The sequence below is a fragment of the Chinchilla lanigera genome, unplaced genomic scaffold (genome assembly GCF_000276665.1).
Source record: "Chinchilla lanigera isolate Chin_1 unplaced genomic scaffold, ChiLan1.0 scaffold00050, whole genome shotgun sequence".
Taxonomy (NCBI): Eukaryota; Metazoa; Chordata; class Mammalia; order Rodentia; family Chinchillidae; genus Chinchilla; species Chinchilla lanigera.
In genome coordinates this window covers 14,837,786-14,859,766 of record NW_004955451.1, presented here as the reverse complement: position 1 = coordinate 14,859,766, position 21,981 = coordinate 14,837,786, and the positions used below count along the sequence as shown (strand labels likewise).

Here is a 21,981-nt window from a genome sequence, read left to right as displayed (position 1 = left end):
TTTTTTTTTTTTTTTTTTATCTGGAAACAGGGTCTCCCAGGCTGGGCTGCCACTTGTGATCCTCCTGCCTCAGCCTCCCGAGTGCTAGGATGACAGGCGTTCTGCACCCTCAGCCCGGCCCGAGGACAACTTGATCACCTGGTTGGCCCACGACCGCCACCTCTGCCGTCCCTCCCAGCCCGACAGGACCCGACCCTGCCGGACCTTGGCTTCCTTCCGCTCCCGGCACCGGAGCCGTCTCCTCGAGGGTTTCCGCTCCTCCCGGCTGCTCGGACGGCGTCGGCTCGTGGCAGGCTCCCTCGCGTGTGGCGCCCAGCCTCAGCACTGTCCACCGCGGTCTCTCACCGACTCACAGCGGAACCACTAAGCTCGGCTCGCGCCAAATCTGCAGTATAGCAGCGTTCTCGTCTCGCGCCAAAACCCAGCCAGGCTTCCGATTGGTCGCTGCGCCTTGTCGCGCGCCTCAGGCCCTGCCCCCTTTTTAGTGTCCAATCCCGCTGGAAGACCTCCAGCCAATAAGAAGGCCACGAGTCTCAGAGAAGCTGTGAGGCCACGCCCACCAGGCTAGGGTATGTCTACATCCGGGGCTTCCTCCGACGGCGCGGGAAGACGGCTGACGCGAAGTTATGCCCCGCCCCACCGCGAAGCCCGACGGGAAGTGTAGTCCGTGCTCCGTGCGACTCTCCTGCGTTCCGAAAGCCTGGGTCACCATGTCCTTGTCCCTTCTCTGCCACCCGTACCCAGTTTCATTATCCTGGTAGGCTGCATTTTCACCGAGCTACTACGTAGCACGTACCATACAGGGACGCTCTGCGGACCAGGAGGCATGCTGTGCCCCTTGCTCATCTCTATTGGTCAACTCTCGCAAGGCGAGGGTTTGGGGGAGGAGTGTACGGGGTTAGAGATCACTGCACCTTGGCGTGGTGGCGGCAGGACTAGGGCTCTGCACTTCTGACACCGCGATGAAGTTCTGTACCAAAGTAAAGAATCAAGCCATGCGTGGTGGCACACACCTGTAATCACAGGTATTTGGGAGGCTGAGTCAGGAAGATTCCAAATCTCAGACAAACCTGGGCAATTTAGTGAAACCTTGTCTCAAAAAATCAAAAAGGAACAACAAAAGGCTCAGGATGTAACTTAGTGCTTCTTGGCTTCCAGGATCCAAAGTATCTCCTGTGCACCAGAAATGATAAAGAAGAACCAACTCTTTCAACTGGGCGTGGTGGTGCACGGCTGTAATCCCAGCACTCACAAGGAGGAGGCAGGAGGCTCCCCGCAAGCTTGAGGCCACCCCCGGCTACACTTTCTTACTTCACATTAATCCACACATTATGGGGACTGGAAAGAATTATGATTCTTTAATTTTAAAATCTTTTATGGCCAAACACTAGGGTTTCGGGGCCGGGGAAGACAGTTATAGAAGAGGCCAGCTGAGCTTTTAATGAAAAGTATAAATTAGAGCAGTAATTTGCAGGCCAGTTTCCAAAGCTAATGACCATCAGGTTCCCCGAAATGCGGGAACCCAGTTCTAGGCCATGGGAAATATTTCTCTTCCGTCCTTCGGTAGCAAATAAAATAGAACCATAAAGCTGAAAGACAGGAAAGGCACACTGCTACACTCACCAGTTAGCTGCACTCCGTTCACACGGGAGGCGGGAGCAACACAGTAGGAAGTGTAGGCCGGGGCTGCGCTCAGTATTTTCCCTGTACCCCTCGACTGCGTCTTAGCAGCACCCCAGGAAGTCGGCGTTTTCTCCTGTCTCACGGATGGGGAAACCCGGGTAGGGGGGGTGAGCAAACTTCCCACGGTGACAACGCTTGTGACTGAAAGAGCTAGAGCTTGACAGATCAAACTCCTGACCCCTGAGTCACAGGAGCAGTGCGTGGATGCTGGAGGCACGATCAAAATGTACGATGAGCGTGTCCACTTAAACACGTATCCCAGTAAGACACTGGCCATTAAGCCCCGCAAGTGTGTCCGACGCAAGAGGGAGGGCTCTGAGCAGGGTCCACGGCAATGTGGTTTTTAGTTTCAACAGTCACCCCGTTTTTCATCACGCAGCACAGCCCCTCCTCCTCCGCCTGTCCTCCCTCCCCGCCGCCCGGGACGCTCTGTAAAACCCTGCGCGTGCCCGGTGGCGGCCCGAGTGCGCCGCCACGGTGGGCCCTGGAGGCAGAGGCCCGGCTCGGTGGCCTCGGGGCAGAGTCGGAACCACGTGTGCAGCAGCCCCGCGGACGACGCTTCCCAAGGGGGTGGCCGCGCACCCCCGCCTGGTTGCGGAGGAGGAACTTGAGCCTGCGGGCCCTGGGGCGCTCGGAGCGACCCTTGTCAGTGGTCCTCTGGGGCGGCCAGGGTCCGAGGGTGGCAGTTCTGCCCTCCTTCCCATTTGCACAGCGCTGACGCCAGAAGCAGTGCCCTTGCAGGGGCCGCGCAGGACTCAGCTATCCGGGTCGGGAGCGAAGTCCGAGGCCCATCGCGGGAGCGGCTGCGCCTCAGTAGTAATTCGGGCAGGCAGGAGTCCTCATCATGGCCTTGCTCAGGCAGTGTCGCGGAGGAGGGGAATGAGGCCACACCGGAACGACCTGCCCTGCGCTCCGAGCGCAGCCGAGCAGAGACAGAGCTGCCGGCAGGAAGCTGAGCCCATTCGAGCCAGGTCCATCTGCAGGCGACTTAGAATCAGAGCAACTGAATCAACAAATAGGCAGTTTATTAGTCAGATTCACAATCACAGGTCAAACCGCCTGCGGAAGTCGGGATGAGAACGAAGTGGACCCTCCCCCGTTTCCCTCCCCTTTGCAGGTTTTTAATCTGAAGTATGTGGGGGTGACTCAGGCGCACACCTACGATGAACCCGCGCAAGGCGCACTGCAAGGCGCACTCCAAGGCCTTCGCTGGCGATGAAAGAGCAAGTTAAGCTCACGGCCCTTCCGTGATAGTGCCAACTGACTACAGGAAGGAAAAAATGCCTGCTGGAAATTTCTACATCTGAAGTCCAAGTTCAAGAAAACCAGCTAAGATTACAGTTTAAGAAGCAGGAGAGAGGGAGCGGGGATACAGCTCAGTGGCACAAGCGCCTGCCTGGCAAGTGCAAGGTCAGGAGTTCGACTCCTGGCACCAAAAAAAAAAAAAAAAGCAGGGGAAAACACCAGCCAACACCCACATCAAAAAAGGGACACACAGACCTGAGTTTATCTGAGAATCAGCTGAGCAACACAGACAGAAAGAAACCTAGAACAGGAGCACAGGACACAAGGCCGGGGTCCGTGGCAAGTCAGCTGGCAAAGTACAGTAACGCAGAGCTGCCGGCTAGATCAGAACAGGGGCGGGCGCGCGCACTTCCCCCAGGCTAGGCACCCACCGCGGGGCGGGGTGAGGGGCTACCCGGAACAGGCGGCCACAGGTTTTGTCCCGTCCCTGTGCCACCACCGAGCTGACTTTCCAAAGAGCACACAGTCTGCAGCTTTTTGTTTTTAGCAAGGTTTAATTTAAACTGCACAGGCATCCAAAGAACGAAACGTACCGAAGAATCCAACCTGAGACCAGATGATACATTTCAGGGGTGGGAAAAAATAATCAGTGCTACTTGGAAGGAGCATTGTAATGAGAATATAACTCTAAGATAAATCATATAATAAATTATTCTTTAAAAGAAAGTGATCTGCATACAGACGGACACACACACACCGCTCCCATCTTCTGTTCAGGGTTGCCTGTGACCGCCACGCGCGAAGGGGCCGCGACCAGGCTCGCGGGGAGGCGGCCAGGGCCCTCGGAGCCCGCGTACGGGGTGAAGGCATAGAAGCAGCCCCGCGAGCGTCAGAAAGGAGACTAGGAAGGAGGAAACGGCCATTATCAAGGATTTTAATGACTTCAGAGACGCAGAGGAGGAGAGCACAGGAATCTCGCACGAGTGAAGGCACAATGGACGTGAAGCTGGATGGAACCCCCTCGGGGACACAGGCCTCTTCTCTTTTTTGCATGTGGTTTTGCAGGTGGTTATAATTTTGTTTCATTTTAAGAGGTGAACCTTGGAGGCAGAGCCGTGAGGCCCTCTCGCCTCCCATTCCCTCACTTCGGGTGGCTCAGACAGCCACCCAGGCTGCACAACCAGGGGCCCGAGGCGACAGGGACAGACAGGACAGCGGAATGTGCGGAATCCAGCTGCAGCTGGTGGGGCAGTGGGCTGTGGAAGGACAGACACCCACATGGCGTCCGTCAGGGGCCGCCCAAGGCCCCGCTCCACCCCACCTCTACACAAGGGAAGGGCCCCAGCCACCCCAGAAGTGCGCCTACAGATTATTTCAAGTTATCAGGAGAACGAACACACACCCCAACCCTGAGTTGCTCTGTAGCAAGTCTATTTACAACTTCCTCTCCTCTCTCAGGAGGTAAATGTGGGTTCCCAGCTGGGGGGGCAGTGTGACAGCTGGTGCCTGGGACAGCTCCAGACTCACTCTGCTGCCCCAGCTGTGGTGACAGTGGCGCTCACAGCTGGAGCAGATCCCTGCAGCAGAGAAGCCACACCTGGGATATCAGAGCCCTTTGGCCTGGGCTCGGGGACCAGGGCGAGGGAAGGAGGCATCTCGTGCATCTAAACCAAAGCGACTAGGATGCTTTTCCCACTGGGGAAAAACGTCACAAACCAAACCACCAAGAGGGCCGTCCACGCAGCTTCTCCATGCTAAGCTGAGCAACGCCACTTCCCTCCAGGAGGGAACAAGGGAAGTAAGGGCAGCCTCAACGTGAGACCACCCAGCTTACCTGGAGAGGTCATCCCACCTACAGACCCCAGGAGCAGTTCGAAAGGTGAGAAGGTTAGTGCCCATCTTAAACTTACAGCACAAGTTCTGTAGACAGAAAACAGACCAGCCATGCGGGTCCGCGCCTATCTTCAATAGCAAATACACGTGATAATAAGTCTGTTATTGACAGCGGGACCAAACAGCGTGTAAGGCAAAGCTAGCCCAACAGTGCTGCGCCACCAGCGAGTTCGGAGGACAGCCACCCCGTCAGACCCAGAGCCACGCCTTTTTTTGTCTTGAGGCCAGCGGTGAAAATACAGTCCATACTAAGTGACACAGCACAAATGCTGGGGGACACGAGGGCGGCAGGTCATGAGGCGGAAGATAGCAGCCCCAGGAGACACTGGGGTTTGGCTTTATTGGTGATGCTTGCTTTGACGCTCTACGTTGAGTAAAGGGAAAGGAAAGACACACTTTGAGAACATTGTACAAAAGGCATCGACTCCCATTTCAAAAATAAATGGGAAGACTTCACAGTCAAAGCTCCGCCGCTTGTCAGTGTCTACCCGGGGCTGCGCTGCAGGGCCACTCCTGCCCCTGCCTCTCGGCCCTCCTCGCTTCAGGATGCCGGGGAGACTTCGGGAGGTGACCGCTAACGCATTAGAAGACAACAGCGGTAAACAGAGAACGGTTACAGCAAGATCTTATCATGGTCTGCGCCCCAGTCTGTGCAGTCCAGGGGATGACAAGGGACAGCACTCAGAACACACGATCCAGAGCCCTTCCTCGCCTGGCACTGGGCAGAGCTGGCCCAGACCCTTAGCCTGTGGCCCAGCCAAAACGAAAGGTTCCCATGGCAGTGTAAACCTGCAACATGCCCGGTGACAGAGGAAGGAGGTCAGCTTAGTCTCTCTGCTCCCACGCCAACTCTGGGCAGCCTCTCCAAACCGACCCGCTGGTGTGTGGAGCCAGGAGCCCCCGCGGCCACTGGAGGAAGGAAAGCCACCGCCCCACCCTCCAGCCTCAGCAGGGCCTCTACCTGCTTTCTCTGTGCTCTGGGCCCAGGGCCTGGAAGACACAAGCATACTGCTAGCTGCCAGGGTAGACCCCTGGGCCAGGCACAACTCTTCAAGTCTGTGCTCCCTGCATAGAGAACCCTTGAGCAACCCTAAGGGTCTACTGCCTCCCGCCCCATGCCCTACGGTCCTGGGAAGGGGAAGGCAGCCGAGCTTCCGAAGGAGCTGGCCCTAAGGCCCTCTGCAGCCCTCCAAGTGCTTCACCTTTCTGTCCCTGGTCTCCAGGAGCTGAGCAGGGCACAAAGCGCCTCTCACGCAGCAGGGCCAGTCAGGAGCAGCCACGGCAGAGGCTGAGCCCCAGGCCCTAGCTTCCTATCTCCCAGCAGAGGTTCCGGGGGCTTGTGACAGGAATGACTCATGTCCCCCAGAAGGGACTGTTCTCTTGAGGTGCTGGGGGGCGAACACCTTCAGGCTAGCACCCTGAGGAAAGGAGGCAGCGTGTCCCAGGACTCGGCTGCTGCTGGTCCCTTGGCTGCAGAACTGACTGGCTCAGTGTCCTCGGGCTACTTCACACTCTCTTTGATCAAATGTTTAGTCAGCTGATTAGTACTTAGTGTTCATGGCTACCTTAGCCCTGGGACGGGGAGGTGAGAACAGAGCAAAATACCCCTGGAAAGAAGCAGAGCTGCTTCCATCCTTTCTCCAAACCCAACCTCTAAAACAGATTGCTGCTCTGAACTGCCCCTCAATTTACTGCAGATGCTGCCTCGCCAGAGTCCGGGCCGTGCAGCGTCCTGACAGCAGCAGTTGATGCACCGCCACGCCTCCCCGAAGCGGGTGACAGCAGGCAGTGCAGCGCCCTGCTCCCCACCGCCGAGTCCGTCCGTCCACGACAAGGCACCCCTGCCCAGGAAGGCAGGGCTCCCTCCTCTTCTGCTCAGCAGGGCTGGCTGCGGGAGGGGCGGCAGCGTGAGCCCCCTGCTGCTCAGAGCCGTTGCAAGTTGGGGGAGAGGCAGAGATGGAGGCGAGCTGGAGGATGCTGGAGGCGGGCGGGAGCGCTCATGCAGGTTTCGGGGTGGGGGCCCTCTGAGAAGAGCAGGTCTGTCCTTTCCTGAGGGACAGGACCGGCCAGGCTTCACCTGAGAATGGGTGGCAGAGGGGGGGCTCCACGGGCAGCTGGAAAAAACCACACACGTGTCAGAGCAACCGAGGGGCCACACACACGTGTCAGCAACCCTGAGGCATGCCCCCTGCCCCATCACAGCAACTGTGCAGAACCCCAGCAGCCCTGAGATGGGAGACAGCACCTTCACCTCCAGCAAGTCTGGGGACTAGGGTTTGTGTTGGTTTTTCATGAAAACACAGCGTAGAACTTGACTAGAGAAATACACAACTATGTTACGTGCAACTACCAGCCACGCTCCTCCCCGCCTGCCTCACCTCGGTGTGTTTTGCTGGGATATATTCTCTGAAAATGCTTATATTCTTCTGGAGCTGGGAAGTCTTCTACGGGATGGAAGGAATACTTGGACTCAAAGTCATCTGTGAAGAGAGCAGAGGCTTGAACCTTGTCACCCCCTTGTGCCTCCTTGTGCTTCCCGCGCTGAGCTGGAGCGCAGCCCGACATGACCTCCTTGACCGATGCACCAGGGTCCCCAGGGCACGGAGCAGCCTCAGGTGCCACCTTGCACAGGGCTCTCCTCCACATCGGCGTCTCAGAGCTGCTGCTCTCATGCTTCCCACCAGAAGTCGGTGCCGGAGAGGCCTGTGTCTGCACGGACGCAGGCAGCAGCACAGTTCTGCTTCACGAACACGGTCATCCTAGAGACCATTGTTAAGGGGAACTAACAGAACTGCCTGCAAGCTAGCAGAAGCTCATCTCCAGCGGGAACACTGTCTCCAGCTGAGCATGACCGTGCGCGAACCCTTCGATCGCCATCTCGGCACCACAGCTGGGCCACTTTTCGGGCCCTGCTCCCTCCTGGCTCCTGCCCAAGAAGGCGCAAGTTCCTACACGTGAGGCTATCATATCCCTAAGGTCTTCGTGACAGGACGGCTGTCCCACGGGACAGAATGGAACGAGTGCAGGGACAGCCATGAAACCATCTTGCAGTGCTGGGGCCACAAGGGAGCCCACAGCTCAGAGGGTGCTCAAAAGGGGTCTGACACGTTCTGGCCAGCCTTCACTCCCAGTCCGTCCCAGGCGGAACAGCGCCGCTCGATGGGGCGCCAACGCCTACGCCTAGGAAGTTCACGTGACAGGTCCTGATTGGATCGGCTTCTCGGTCTCACGGATAAGGGAGAGGAATGACACGACCTCCTCCAAGCAACAGAGTGGGCAGCAGCTGGACAGCTTCAGTTGTGCTGTTTTTTACTTTTGGGAACTGGGAATCGAACTCAGGGCCTCGCGCTTGCCAGGCAGGCTCTGTGCCAGAGCCGTCCCGCGCCAGCGGCTTTAGTTCACTATGATGATTACTCTTTTTAGTGCTGGAGGATCTAACCCAGGGCCTCGGCATCCCAGCTTGTTTCGTTTTTAAAGAGCCAGAAAAGAGCGCGGCTTGTAGGAAACAATCCGTCTGAAGGACGCTAGGGAAGATGCAGACACACTGGTCCTCCAGGGCCTGTGAGGAGCTCAGCCCCGGCACAACACCTGCTAGTTTCACCTCAGCCCAGCCCACGCCATGGCGTCTAGAGCCATCTAAGGGCAGCGATGCCAATGGATGGACACGGCCCCCGGAGGACCTGCTAGGAAGAGGCCAGCCTGAGTCCCTGCAGGAGCCGCACCTGGGCTCAATGGGGTCCCTGTGGAAGTGAGGAGACAGTAAGCACTCACCCAAGAAGGAGCGGACAGTGGTGATGGAGTCTCGGTGGCCATTCCTCAGCGGCGGCGGCGGTGGTGGCGGCGGCCCGGCGGGTGTCCGGGAGGGTGGGGGCGGGGGCTTCCCCCGGCTAGGGGGCTCTGCCCCATGCATGCGGTAGGGCGGGGGTGGTGGGGGTGCGTCCCGGGCACCATTTCGGATCGTGGGCGGCGGAGGTGGTGGGGCTGCAGAGAAAGCAAGGCACTTGGTGGGCTTGGGGAAGGGCCAAGGGGCTGGAGGGTGAGGGCCGAGGGGGGGGGGTTGCCTCCCCCAAGGACAGGCTTGTGGCCTTTGGACACATTCATCAGCTCGGTCACCTTCCTGGTACACTTGTTTCCAGATGGAAACTTGAGAAATGTGTGACCTATTCTCGTGTTCCTCAACTCAGCCAAGAACCCTACCCTTAGCTGAGCATGGAGACATACCCCCGCCCCCGTGATCCCAGTGCTCGGAGAGGCTGAGGCAGGAGGGTGCAATCTCGTGCCTCTCCTGGGCATCATGGTGAGACAGCACCTCAAAGTAAAATATAAAAAAAGGCCAGGGACAACGCTCATTGCAAAGGTTCTAGATTTGACTCCCAGTAACACTCTCACACACCTGCAAATGAGGGAGGGAGACAACTCTACCCTTTTGGGCCCTGCATGTGCTAGACAAGCACTGTACTTATGTTTTGAGACAGGGTCTCCCTAAATTGCCCAGGCTGGCCACTTCCATCCCCCTGCCTCAGCCTCCCAAAGTGGCAGCAATATAGGCAGGCACCACCCCGGGCCTGATCTAATGCTGCCCCAGTGTTCTAAGCTCCAGCAGCCCGATGTCCCCTACACACCTGCGGTGGTCTTCCCACGAGGGTCTGCATCCACAGCAGCAGCCTCACTCACCCGTCCTCCCCTCTCACTTCCAGGCTGCGTCACATGCCCCACTTGTGCCCACATGGTGTGTCCATACCACGCTATGGCCTGGAGCCCAACCTCGGTCCAATCACTCTGGCCTCACTCACGCGATACCCCTCGTATCCATGACCTACTCTCAAGGTCATTCAAGCCCACCTTCAAAGGTGTTCCCAAAGCTCCCCGCTCTCTTCTGAACCACTCCCCCCGCCATAAGCAGAGACTCTACCGCCACTGGGGGGCTGGGGATTTAGCTCAGCGGCATAGTGCCTGCCTGCTAAGTGCAAGGTCATGAGTTCAATCCCTGGTACCAGAACACAAAACAAAACAAAAAAAAAGACACTAACACCAGCCTGGGACAGAACAGACTGAAATGAGCCCTTTTCAAAACAGGACAGGAGGTTCGCCGGGGAAGTATCGTACATGGGTGACAGCCACGCTGCTCAGGAACCTCCGAAGCCAGCCTCTCACACGGACCCGGGAACAGCACTGCATGGCGGCCACACCTCCTGTCTGGGGCTGCCACGCCATCACCAGAAACACTTCTACCTCTTGTCAAAAACCCAACTTACCCTTCAAGGACGAAACCCTCCTCCCCAAAGGCAATGTCAACTACGCACTTAAAAAACGCCCACACCCTGCTCTCCTCGAGCAGCTCGCATTCCTGGAAGTCCTCAGCCTCTTCAGCCACAGCAGAAGCAGCTACCATTTACCATGCACTAGGTATACTCCAGGCATTTTACTGCAGGTTACGTCTGTAAAAACTCTTATAGCTGCTCCCACAAAGCAGGTGGTTTTTTTTTTTCTTTTTGTTTTTTTTGGTACCAGGAATCGAACTCATGACCTCATGCTTGCCAGGCAGGTGCCCCTACATCCCCAGCCCCTTCTTTTTGGTTTTTTCAGACAAGGTCTGCTATGTAGAGTGAGGGGCCTCAGATGCACTGCATCTTCCTGCCTCGGCCTCTCGGGTGCACACCAGGGTAACAGGCGTGTGCCACCACACCTGCCGAAGGTATGCGGAATTACGCCTGGACTGTGTGACTAAGGTCACAGGCCTGATAAAAACACACTGAGCACGCACAGGTGTGCTCTCAGCACTCCCTGCTCTCCCTAGTCACCGTGAGCACCATGGATTTCAGCTCCCACCCACATTTACAACCCAGTGACTGGGAAGTCTGTCACCTGGTGCACACCACACTCCACAGACAGCTGTCACCACAGCAGTACTGAGACGACTCAGCTTAACACACAGCACTGCTTTAGTTATAAAAGCGCTCTCAGTAGCGTGTGGTGTGCACCCTGTAACGGCACCACGAGGCTGAGACAAGAGGATTGCCACGAGCTCAAGGCCAGCCTGAACTGCACAGAAGACCTTTTTTCCAAAAAAAAAAAGGGTGCTTCCAAGCTACATCCTAGACTTCCTCCTGCACTCCTGTCAGAATTTCGTCTTTTTGAGACAGCGTCTTGCTCTGCAGTTCAGGCTGGCCTTGAGCTCACCCTGTAACCCAGGCTGGTCTCAAACCCACAAGGACCCTCCTGCCTCAGCCTCCTGAGTGCTGGGATTACAGGCGTGCGCCACCACGCCCGGCTTCCTGTAGCATGTGACAGAGTCATGGGGTAATGTACGCACCAACAGTGTCAGTTGCAGAGACACCGTAAGTGCTGTTTCTCCTTCCGACAGCACACCCGGAGTGCCCCCTCCCTCCCTCTCTTCCAGCTCTGGTCTACGTGTACACAGGGGTCCCTGGGGGGAATGACTAGGAAGAAACCTCCTGAGAACCTCCTGGCAGATCCCTAGCCTGACTTTCACCCTGCATCTGCCCACAGCAAAGCTCTTCAGGTCATTCTCAAAATATTCCCTAAGCATGGACTTCTCAAGTCTCTGAAATGTGCTCGCATCTACTCTGAGGACAGCCTGGAGTAACCGGCACAGGGCAGGGTGGGATCACCGGGCGACACCAGCTAGACCAGGGCAGGTGACAGAGCAGGCCCAGGGCCACCTACTGCGGGCAGGACCGTCCTGAGCACAGTCTACTCTCTGCAAACAGCTTTCCACCTAGGGCTCCACAAAGCTGGGCCCGTGCTCTGCGAGCTGTGTCTCCAGCCCTTCTCCACATCAGGATGTGCAGATGACCCCATGTTTCTATTGTACTGGGAATTGAACCCAGGGCCTTGTTTCCAGGTTGGTTTTTTTTGGCTTTTTTCCAGTACCGAGAATCAAACTCACGACCTTTCATTTGCCAGGCAGGCACTGTGCCGCTGAGCTAAATCCCCAGCCCCCTGTTTCTGTTTTGATCTTTGTCTTCTTGAAACAGGGTCTCACTATGTAGTGCAGGCTGGCCTCAAACTCACAGCAATCCTCCTGCCTCAGCCTCCCAAGTGCTGCGATTACAGGTGTGCACCACCATGCCCAGTATTAAGCAGGCACTCTTACCACCGAGTTACGTCCCTAGCCCCAGACCCAGGTTTTTGTTGCGGGGATGGAGCATTATTTTGGGGGACAGGGTCTCACTATGTAGTTCAGGCTGGCCTTGAACTTACTGTGTAGCCCACACAGCCCTCAAACCCATCATCTTCAGGCCTCAGCCTCCTGAGTGCTGGGATTATAGGTGTGCGCCACCATGCTGTGGGAGATACAATTTGATTTTCTGGAGTTCTGGGGATTAAACCCAGGGCCTCGGTCCTAAACTACATCCATAGCATTTTTCTTTTTGAGACAGGGTCTCCCTATGTAGTTCAAGATGGCCTTGAACTCACAGTGACCCTTTTAGTTGCAAGGAAGAAACAAATATGAACATTTCTTTTTTCCCTAATGTATCACTTTTTCTTTTTTTCTTTTAGTGATACTGAGGATTGAACACACGATCTCCGCACTGAGCCACATCCCCAGCCCTTTTGTATTTTCACATCTAAGTCACTAAATTGCCCAGGATGGGCTCCAACATGAGATCCTCCTGCCTCAGCCTCCAAGACGGTTGGGCTACCAGGTGGGCACCACCACATCCGGCCCTAACGTGCCCCTCTTAGGAATCGCTGCTGTTACCCACATGGAAAACAAGCCGAGGCCGCTTCGAAGCCTGCATAATGATGACGGCTACTGGAGAGAGGAACGCAGCTTACAACTTCAAATCTTCCAAGACAATTACAGAGAAGGAAGTGAGACATGAGAAAGAAGTCTGCAGACACCTGTGACTACTCAGCCCAGCCAGCACACGCTGCAGTTTCCTCGGCCTGCTTTCCTGGATGAGGTCAGAAAGACGTGCTCCACTCAGATGAGGCGTCTGCTTAAACAGCCTATGTTTAAAGGTTTAACTTTGACCTCAGTAAACTAAAGGGCCAGCATAGCCTGACCGTGTCTCCCATGGGGCAGGAACGCCCCCAGCTACTCCCTGACACGGTGCTGGCCTCCAGTCCCACGGAGCCGCCTCAGCAGCAGCGCAGGCTAACTAGCTTTTGCTTCTGGGGTTGAGGACCGCGCCCCCACTGCAGACGCCCGGCAGCACTGTACTGTGCACGGTCTCCTCAGCCCTCTGACTGTCACTCTGAGACACGTCTCGCAGGGTTGGCCGAGGTGTTCTTGAACAGGCAACCCTCCAGCCACAGCCTCGAGGCAGCTGCAATTACAGGCATGCCTCCATGCCCAGCTTTTAGTATGTGCTTGTGGGAGACTTCTACTTTATCTTGAGACAGGGTCTTGCTACGTTGCCCCAGCTGGTCTAGAATCCCTAGTTCAAATGGTTCTCCTGCCTCAGTTGCCCAAGAAAGAAAGGCTGTGGGTGGTGCCACTGTGCCTCATGACACAACTTCCTGATCAGTGATCCACAGCTGCAGAGACTGACTTTGAAATAGCAGCTCAAAAGCCGCTCGTGAGAAGTGCAGCTCAAGGTCCAACACAAGGATGTGGGTGCCAAAGCTCGTGGGCCCAACTAGGCTCCAAAGAGCTGTCACTGTCACCCATACCCTCGAAACTTTAGCCGTGCTATTTGGTAAGTGATCACACAAAACTAGAACTGGCGTGGGGGTGGGGCGTGGGGGTGGCGTGTGCCTGTAATCCCAGCCCTTGGGGGGTGAGGCAGGAGGACTGTTGCAAGTTTGAGACCAGCCTGGGCTACAAAGTGAGCTCAAGGCCAGCCTGAACTGCACAGCAAGACAGTCTCAAAAAAACAACAAAAAAAAACCCAAAAAACAAAAAAAAAAAACTAGGAGTGGTAGCACATGCCTGTAATCCTAGCACTCTAGAAGGCTGATGCAGGAAGATTGCAGCTTTGGCAATTTAGGGAGACTGTGTCCCATTCATTCATTCATAAATAACAAACAAATGGGCTGAGGATGTAGCTCAGTGCAAAGGCCCTGGGTCCAATCCCCAATGCTGGCAAAAATACAGTAAAAATTAGTATCACTTAACTCCTTTACTTTCCCCACCCTTGAGACATAGCCCCAAGAAATCACTAAGTTGCCCAGGCTCGGCTCCAACCTGCAGTCCTGCCTCAGCCTCCGAGTGCAAGGAATACAGGCGTGCACCACCATCCATACCAGTCTCTTTTTCCCTAGGATTCCTCAGTCCCCTGTGGTCCCTGTGCTCACAGCTGGGGTTTGGGGAGGGGACTGGATCTGGGGGTGGGACTCTCATCAGTGGGTTCCTCACCTGGCCAGCAGGGGGGAGGCCAGGGGGGGAGGTTCCCTGCCTCTGCTTCCAGTCTGCCAGCCCCGCCCATGGACTGAAACCTCCACCAAATGAATGCCTCCTCCTTCACTGTGTAGGTGTCAAGTACTGTCTCCCAGAGACGCAGGGAGTGACTAAGACACCTCCCCAGTGCAGGCTGCAGGCCTGACAACAGCAGATGCCACACGGCCAGACATGCTCTGTGCTGACTGTCCTGAGCTACAGGGCCTGTCCTCTCGGGCCCACACACCGGCCCAAAGCATCCCCGTGCTACAGCTGGTGTTCTAGCTGCTGTCTCACAGGGAGAACAAGTAGAAGGCTGCCCTGCCAGGCCCTCGCCATGCACCGCTATGCTAAGCCGGCTGGCAAACTCTCCCTCTGTGACTGGTTCATGAGACCCATCCTGTCGGTGTGCGAACAGAACCCAGTCCTGGGTGGAAACCCTGAAACCCTGCAGCCTCCTCCAGCAAAAATGTCACTTATCTGCACGCGCACACTCTGCCTTTACACAAACTACACCGCTACCTCCAATTCCCACATTCGTTTTTTTTCAGGAAGGGGAACTGAAAACAAGGCCTTCACACCAAGCTACATCCACAACCCTTTTGAATTTTTACCTTGAGACAGTTTTGCTAATTTGATGTTTCCCAGGCTGGGTTCATACTTGTGATCCTCCTGCCTCAGCCTTCCAGGTACTGACGTCATAGTACACCAGCATGCATGGTTTGTGTTTTTGTTGTTGTGGGTGTTTCTTTGGATTTTTGAGATAAGCTCTCATCTCACTATGTAGGTCAGGCTGGCCATCCTCCTGCCTCGGCCTCTCAGATGCTGGGTGAAATTATACGCATGGGTCACCACACCCACCCCTCTACCCCGCTGTTTTAGAGGCAAGTCTCTCAATGCATTACCCAGGTTGGCCTCAAATTCCTGGGCTCAAACCATCCTCTCACCTCTGCCTCCTGAGTAGCTGGAATCTACTCTTTTAAGTTTTTTGGAAACAGGGTCCCCCTATGTACTCAGGTTGGCCTTGAACTGTGTAGCCCAGGCTGACCTCGAACCCACAGCAATCTCATGCCCTGCTCTCCTGAGCAATGGGGTTAGGGGTGTGCGCCACCACGCCCAGCCACTGACCCCACTCCAAGTGATGCTCTCACGAGCAGCCCTCGCCACCCTGCTGGACCTGTTCAGAAGGGTCCCTTGCTGCTGAGTCTTTGCCGTCCGACTCCCGGGCCCTGCCCAGCCCTGCCCAGGCATGCAGCCTTTCCACTGCTCTCGCTTTCCCTTCTCCTCAGCTGGGGCTCCAGGCTTCCCTCTGCCAGGCTCTCACACGCTCCCTCCGCGCGCAGAGTGTGCAGTTCTGCAGGCCACTGTGGATCGCGCCGGCCTGGGACGAGGCCCCCACCCATGCGCTCGCTCTGGCGGGCAGGCGTCCGGGCCATCCCACACTGGAGGGAGGCCCCCTGCCCACCTCCCACGCTGGCTCCTTCCACCGTGTCCGCCTGCCTGTGGCCGGACAGAAGCTGGGGTTCCTGCGCAGGGCACATCGAGTCATGCTACTCTGCTCCAAATCCCCACGTACATGGTTTCCATCTCGGAGTCCAGTTCAGTTTTCCGCTGTTTCTGAGTCATGGTACGAGGGCTGGAACCCAGTGCTCTGACACTGAGCTATGTTCTCAACGCTTTTTCTCGTATTGTGAGATAGGGCCTCATTAAGTTGCCCAAGCTGAGCTCAAATGTGCCATTCTTCTGCCTCAGCCTCCCAGAAAGCCGAGATTACAGGCCTGAACTGCTGGCACTGAGGAGCTCCAAGTTTTTGGAAGGCCCTGGGGAGATTCTCCCAGGGTGCCCTCGCTCTCTCCTCTCCATGCCTGCCACTCCTCCCCTTGCCACTCCCTGTCACCCTAGTACAGTGACCTGCACGCTGTCCCAAGACCTAAAGGCCAGTCCCACAAAGGCCCTGGCAGCTGCAGTTCCCACTGCCTGGCTGCAGAAGGAAGATGCTCACTGCCTCCCTCAGGTCCCTGTCAGCACAGCCTCTCCCAGCTGCAGACGTCACTGTCGCGCTGCCCAGGGTGTCACCCCTCCGTGCTCCGGCTTCCTTGCGCTACTCCGGGTTTCTCTGAAGCACAGCGTGTGTGAGGTACTATGTGCTGTACCGCGTGGCCCAGAAGATGGCATGACTCTTCCATTACTGCGGTTTCCCTCACCACAGAGGCAGACATGTTAAAAGGGGCTCAATGCTACGGGAGCAGGGTCCCCAGCACTTACCTGCCCCCCTACTGGGAGGCTCCCGGGCTGGGGGAGGGGGCCGACTGCTTGGTAAAGAGGGAGAGGCTGAGGTCGGCGGAGGAGGTGCAAGGCCCCGGACAGGCCCCGGCGTCTTCCTATGCAAAGAGTTGTGTCTCTGCGGCAGCTCGGGGGCTGACTCATGTGTGGGACTGGAGGGCCCATTGGGGACACCAGGGGGCTGGCGGTAAGGCGGCGGCGGAGGGGCCAGCGACTGGCCACTTGGTCCCACTCTGAGGTTCACAGGGGAAGGTGGTGGCTTGACTGGGGGTGGCGCAGGCGGCCCCTCACGCCCAGGGTGCAGCCTCTGTCCTGGGGTGGGTGGCAGGGGCTTCTCCCGGTTGTAGGCCGGGGCCTTGCTGCCAGGTGTGGGCAGGGGCGCAGGGGGTGCATTGGCACGCCGGCCGGGGGGTGGGGGCGGGGGCGCTGAGGAGCTGTGCTTCATGCCCGGGCCGCTGGTGGCGTTGGGCCGTGAGAGGTCAGGGAGCGAGGGGCGCTGTGTCCGGGGCAGTTCAGGGAGGGAGGCGCGGCCGCTGTCCGTGTCGTCCTGAGGCCGCCCACTGGCTGCAGACACCGGTGGCCTCGGGGCAGCAGCTCGAGACCCGGGGGTGTGCAGGGCTGGTCTCCCAGCCAGGTTCTCTGTGACAAGCAGACAACAGGGTCAGCACCCACAGACCTCGGGCCCTCCTGGTTCTGCTATTTACCTGTCTTCAAAGGGCAGTTGAACCCAGAGCCGAGGCTCACCCAAGCACTTGTCCCCCACTGAGCTACACCCTGGCACCTAGTTCTGAGTTTTAGTCTGGCTTTTGGCTCAGGGCCCATTCACAAATATTGCCAGTAAGCTGAATATACTTTTAAAATCTGACTTAATTTTTAATCAACAAGTAATTCTATGTATGTATGGGCTGTTGTCTGCCAGGCTGCAGGATGATTCCACTGGGTTACGTCACACATTCACCTGACACCTATCAGTGATGACGACGTTTAAAATCTCCTCCTGCAGAAGTGTGAGCTCCACACAGCAGTCACACTGCACCCGGCGCTGACCACCCCTCTCCCCACAGCCGAGGCCGCCCTGCGTGCAGCACCTCCACACCAGCCTGGCGCCACCACTCTGCCCGCTGCCTCTGCGCTGCTGGCCTCGGGTCCCACACACTGAAGCAAGGTCACGGGGCGCTCACCTTTGCATGCTGCTCTAGCACTGTCACAGGGTCTGGCCCCGCTGTCGCCTTGCTTGCGTTACAGTCCGCTTCCCGTCCTCTACGCAGCTCAGCTGAAGGCAGCTCCACTCCTCCCCTCAGCTCCCACTCTAGTCCACTCTGACCCCGTCCACTGCGTCAGGGTGGGACATACCTGAGCTGTCCTTGGCCCCCACGGGCCGCAGCTTCGGGACCCCTCCTTGAAAGAGGCCTCCCTTGGGCTGCAGGGCAGCAGCTCCCGAGCTGTAGCCGCCGCCACTTCCTTTGGGCTCTGCAAAGCACAGCACGGTTTTCAGCTCACAACCTGAGCTGGGGGTCACATCGGTGCAGAGGAGAACCCGCCACCCCGCCGCCATCTGGGCTATGATCTGCAAGCAAACCCCTCTTGCCTTGCCTGTCCTTTAGACGAGCTAGCTCTGCAATGAGAGCGAGCAAGGGAGCAGAGCCTGCCCTCCCTGTGCCCAAGCTTAGGGGTCTCCCCTGTGAGTCCCAGGCAAGAAGGGGCTAATGATAGGGTGTGGGGTGCGGAGTGACACTGCGGCCACACTGGCTTCGGCGAAGAGGCTCCTCAGGGACGGCTCCTCGGAGAGCAGCCAGGGATGCGCCCCAACAGGCGCTGGTGCAGCAGGAGGCAGGGAAACTTCTCAGCTGCTCAAGTGAGTAGCTGGGAAGAGGCCGGAGCACGCATACTACCCCTGGACAGAAACCCCAGGCAGCAAGGACAGGACAGCAGCCCGCTGAGACTGCAGTCAGCCGGGGATCCAGGGCAGGAAGCGGGGACTTACTCTCCAAGACTGGGGCACTCCGGTCGTTAACATTGGTCACCTTCTTCAGCTTGGTCCCTTTGCAAATGTCCTGCAAGAGCGCATTGCGGCCTCGCTGCTCATCTCTGCTCAGCTTGGGCTGCTCTGTGTTTGCCTGGAGGAGAGGGAGAGGAAGACAGGTGTCACAAACTCAGCACGCCTGGCTTAACACCCTAAAGCGCCTGCGCAACCGGATCAGGTGCGCCTGCCAAACAGCTACGGGCCAGCACCACCCGTCTCCCCTCCTCGGATCCCCGCCCCAGGCCCAGGCTTCTGAAAGAGGTCTGCACTGCACTGAGTGTCTGTGGGATACTCTGTGACAGGCACCTCCGCACCGCACAGCACCGCCATCTGGGGACACTCACCGAGTCATGCCATGCTTCCAGGGTTGGGCTGGGCACACTACTGCACCGTCCCGTGATGCTTACCGTCAAGAAACCGTCCCATGCTCTTTACCAACATCGCCCCCAAGTGCAGCACGGCTGAGCTGAGCGCTGCCTAAGGCCCCGCAGCCAGGATGCAAGCACAGACCGCGACCCTGGCAGGGACTCTGCATCCCAACCAATGCATCCACCTGCCCTGGCTTTAGTTAGCCTCTAAACACGGAAAGCAGACAAGGTTCGGGAAAATCGCTGTCATGTGACAGACGCGTGGTTCTGACTGCCGGACGTCCCCTCCACGCCCCAGCTGCCCTCCTCAGTGCTACACTCTTTCAAGCCCTTTCACCTCCTTCACCTCCTCTGCCTCATCTGCCTGTTCCAGGACAAGCTTATCCGGCAACAGCGTCTGCACACCACACAGGAGCCCCAAACTCTCCAGTGTTTCTATTTTGTTCCCCTCGCATCCGCCCCGCGCGTCACCGGCATCAATGCCACTGCACAGAACACTCCTATGTGAGCACTGCACGTGGACCTGAGTGGGCAGGCTGCATGCTGCACAGGCCTGGAATCCCAGCGCCCGGGGAGGCTGAGGCAGGAGGAGTACAAGTAGAGCCCAGTCTGGCAACTTAGCAAGGCCTCGTCATTCATTCATAAATAAACGAATCAATCAATCTATGAATGGAGAAGGCTGGGGATGTAGCTCAGTGCAAAGGCCCTGGGTTTACTCTCTAGTTCCAAAATAAATAAACAGTATATATTTTAAAAGGAAAAAAGGACACACATGGAAAATTCCTGGAAGGACATACCTGTATGCTAAAACAAACTAAAGGTTAATATATAATAATTCTTTATTTACATTTTCTAATATATAATAATTATTAATATTTTGGGGGCTTTTCCTCCATCACTGGACTTTTCAGGCTTCTTACCAGTACGTTCCTTATGCAGGCGCTTGCCTGCCTCCACGTACGTACTCGCGGCCCTGGGGACAGAGCCTAGGCCCTTCCCCCTTCCTACATCCCCTGCCCCAGTGAGTTTTCTTATCTAATTTTTTTTGGTCTTTTTTTGAGACAGGGCCTCACTATGCAGTTCAGGCTGGCCTTGAACTCCAGCAATCCTCCTGCCTCAGGCTCCCGAGTGCTGGGATCACAGGGGCACACCGCCACGACAGGCTTTATCTAATTGTTAAGCGTGGGCATGTTGTTACTCCATAAGATAATAAGTTGAAACTGTTTTTTAGCAGCTGTGGCAAAGTAAGCATGAAAATGTATCAAATAGTATTATTTGCTCGTGACAGTCTTCTAATTACAGTATCACCAAGACTAGGGCTGTGATAATTAAAAATATAAAAACTAAAGCATGTTCCACTCCTTACACATTAGCTATGTATTTTATATGTGCCCAAGCCACTTGTCACTCAGGTGGCCCAGTCCAGCCGAAAGGCCGGACACCCATGGTGCAGGACAACCGGGACAGGGACCCGCAGCGCCACTGCAGGCCCGGGGGGGCGCCCGGACCGGAAGGAGTAGGGAGGTCGGCGTGTTGGTTCTCCATCTTCCCACCAGACAGCACCAAGTGCACATGCTGAACCCCTGTGACTGAAGAGCATGGAAGGGGGAGGGAAACCTGCGATTTTTCACCACAGTGGCGTGTGAGACCAACTGGCCTGATTCCCAAAAGAGCCGGCAGAGCCTGGCAGAAGAACCACCCACCTGATTAAAAGTGGGGGGCGGCGGGGGGCCTGGCGGGGGCGGTGGGGGAGGAGGGATCGGCATCCTTGCCCTGCTCCCAGTTGGCACTGCTCTCTCTCCGTCTTCCCTGGGAGCTTTAGGTCACTCATATACCTGGAAATGAAACAGAATTTGTCAGACAAACAGCACCAGCAGAGTGAGAGTCACCGGGCGCCAGGAGGACCACGCACAGCACCAGAAAGGACTAGGCACTCATCTCCTGGGTCTGCTGGCCTTGGGGCATTTCCCTCGTGAAAGGCCAGTTCACGGCTACTCTAGGCTTTGCAGGAAACAGCTGGAGTGTAGATCGTGCTTTGCTAACGCAGGGGCAGCAGGCGGGGCAGGCGCTGTACTGCCGGCTACAGCCCAGCCCGACCGACTAATGAACAAGCACACCAACCCCAGCACTCACACAAGAACTCACTCAGGTGGGGTGCCCGCCACAGGCGTGACAAACGCACAGCCACATTATCCACGTTTGCAGAATCACACCAGGGTTCCAGTCCTCTGAACTGTGCTCTGCCTCCTCCCTCTCTTCCCTGTCCTATGTGGCCACTGATCTTTGTACTTCCTAGTTTTCTAGTTTTTCCTTGCAGAATGTCGATGTACTATGAACTCATCAGCAGGGGTGAAATCACAGGCTACGCAGCACTTCCAGACTGACTTCTCTCGCTTTGTTACATGCACTGAAGTGTCCCCCAAGGGTTGCACAGCTCAACAGCTCTTTTCTTCTCCAGATGGGAGTCTCACCACATTGCCAAAGCTGCTCTCTAACTCCTGAGCTCTAGTGATTGTCCTGCCTCAGCCTCTCAGGTAGTTAGGACTACAGATGCACACCACCACACCCAGCTTACAGCTCTTTTCAGTGCTGAATAATATTCCACGGTCCAAATGGACCCCAGACTATCCATTTCCTCCTATGGAAACGGCTGTTTTGGTGGCTTCCAAGCTTGAGCGATTCTGAATAAAGATGCTCTAAACATCCACATGCAGGGTTCTGTGTGGACACCAAGAAGAGGGACTGCAGGACCGCATGCTGAAATCACATCCACTTCTGGCCAACTGTGCCACACTTCCGCCGGCCTGGCTGTACCTTCCGCATCCCACAGCAAGGAGGGCAGTTCCTGTGGCATCATTCCCCTGCCATTACCTGGAGCTGCTGGTGTTCTCCACTTGGGGCATTCAGCTAGGTACATGATGAGAACTTTGTTTTTTGAGATAAGGTTTTACTCTGCAGTGCAGGCTGGCCTTAAACTCATAATCCTGCCTCAGCTTCCTGAGAGCTGGGATTACAGGTGTACACCATGGCACACAATCTTGTTTTAGTGTATACTTTCCTAATATGTAGTGTAATAGTGAACACTTGCTCCTGTGCTTTTTTTTTTTTTTTTTTTTTTTTTTTTGTGACAGGGTTTC

At 56.5% G+C, this 21,981-nt stretch overlaps 2 protein-coding genes across 6 annotated transcripts in view; both read right to left on the bottom strand.

Annotated features, from left to right (window-relative positions):
• Window positions 1-2,593, bottom strand: part of Cdc6 (cell division cycle 6) — a 14,151-nt gene extending 11,558 nt beyond the window's left edge. For 2 of the 5 annotated variants that reach the window (XM_013519196.1, XM_005394354.2), the window contains exons 1-2: window positions 1,624-2,593; window positions 205-1,013 (exon numbers count right to left, since the gene is read on the bottom strand). The gene's annotated coding sequence lies outside the window, so the exon portion shown is untranslated. Of the gene's footprint in view, window positions 1-138; window positions 1,014-1,623 lie in introns of all 5 variants that reach the window. The other 3 variants (XM_013519198.1, XM_013519197.1, XM_005394353.2) reach the window with 3 other exon arrangements.
• Window positions 2,594-3,462: 869 nt separating this feature from the next.
• The window catches only part of Wipf2 (WAS/WASL interacting protein family, member 2), a 34,381-nt gene continuing 15,862 nt past the window's right edge, over window positions 3,463-21,981 (bottom strand). The window contains exons 2-8 of the mRNA XM_005394352.2: window positions 20,548-20,679; window positions 18,438-18,570; window positions 17,807-17,923; window positions 16,436-17,092; window positions 8,593-8,802; window positions 7,200-7,301; window positions 3,463-6,935 (exon numbers count right to left, since the gene is read on the bottom strand). Of these exons, the coding sequence (XP_005394409.1) occupies window positions 6,895-6,935; window positions 7,200-7,301; window positions 8,593-8,802; window positions 16,436-17,092; window positions 17,807-17,923; window positions 18,438-18,570; window positions 20,548-20,610 (1,323 nt within the window). The 5' untranslated portion in view covers window positions 20,611-20,679 and the 3' untranslated portion in view covers window positions 3,463-6,894. The remainder of the gene's footprint in view (window positions 6,936-7,199; window positions 7,302-8,592; window positions 8,803-16,435; window positions 17,093-17,806; window positions 17,924-18,437; window positions 18,571-20,547; window positions 20,680-21,981) is intronic.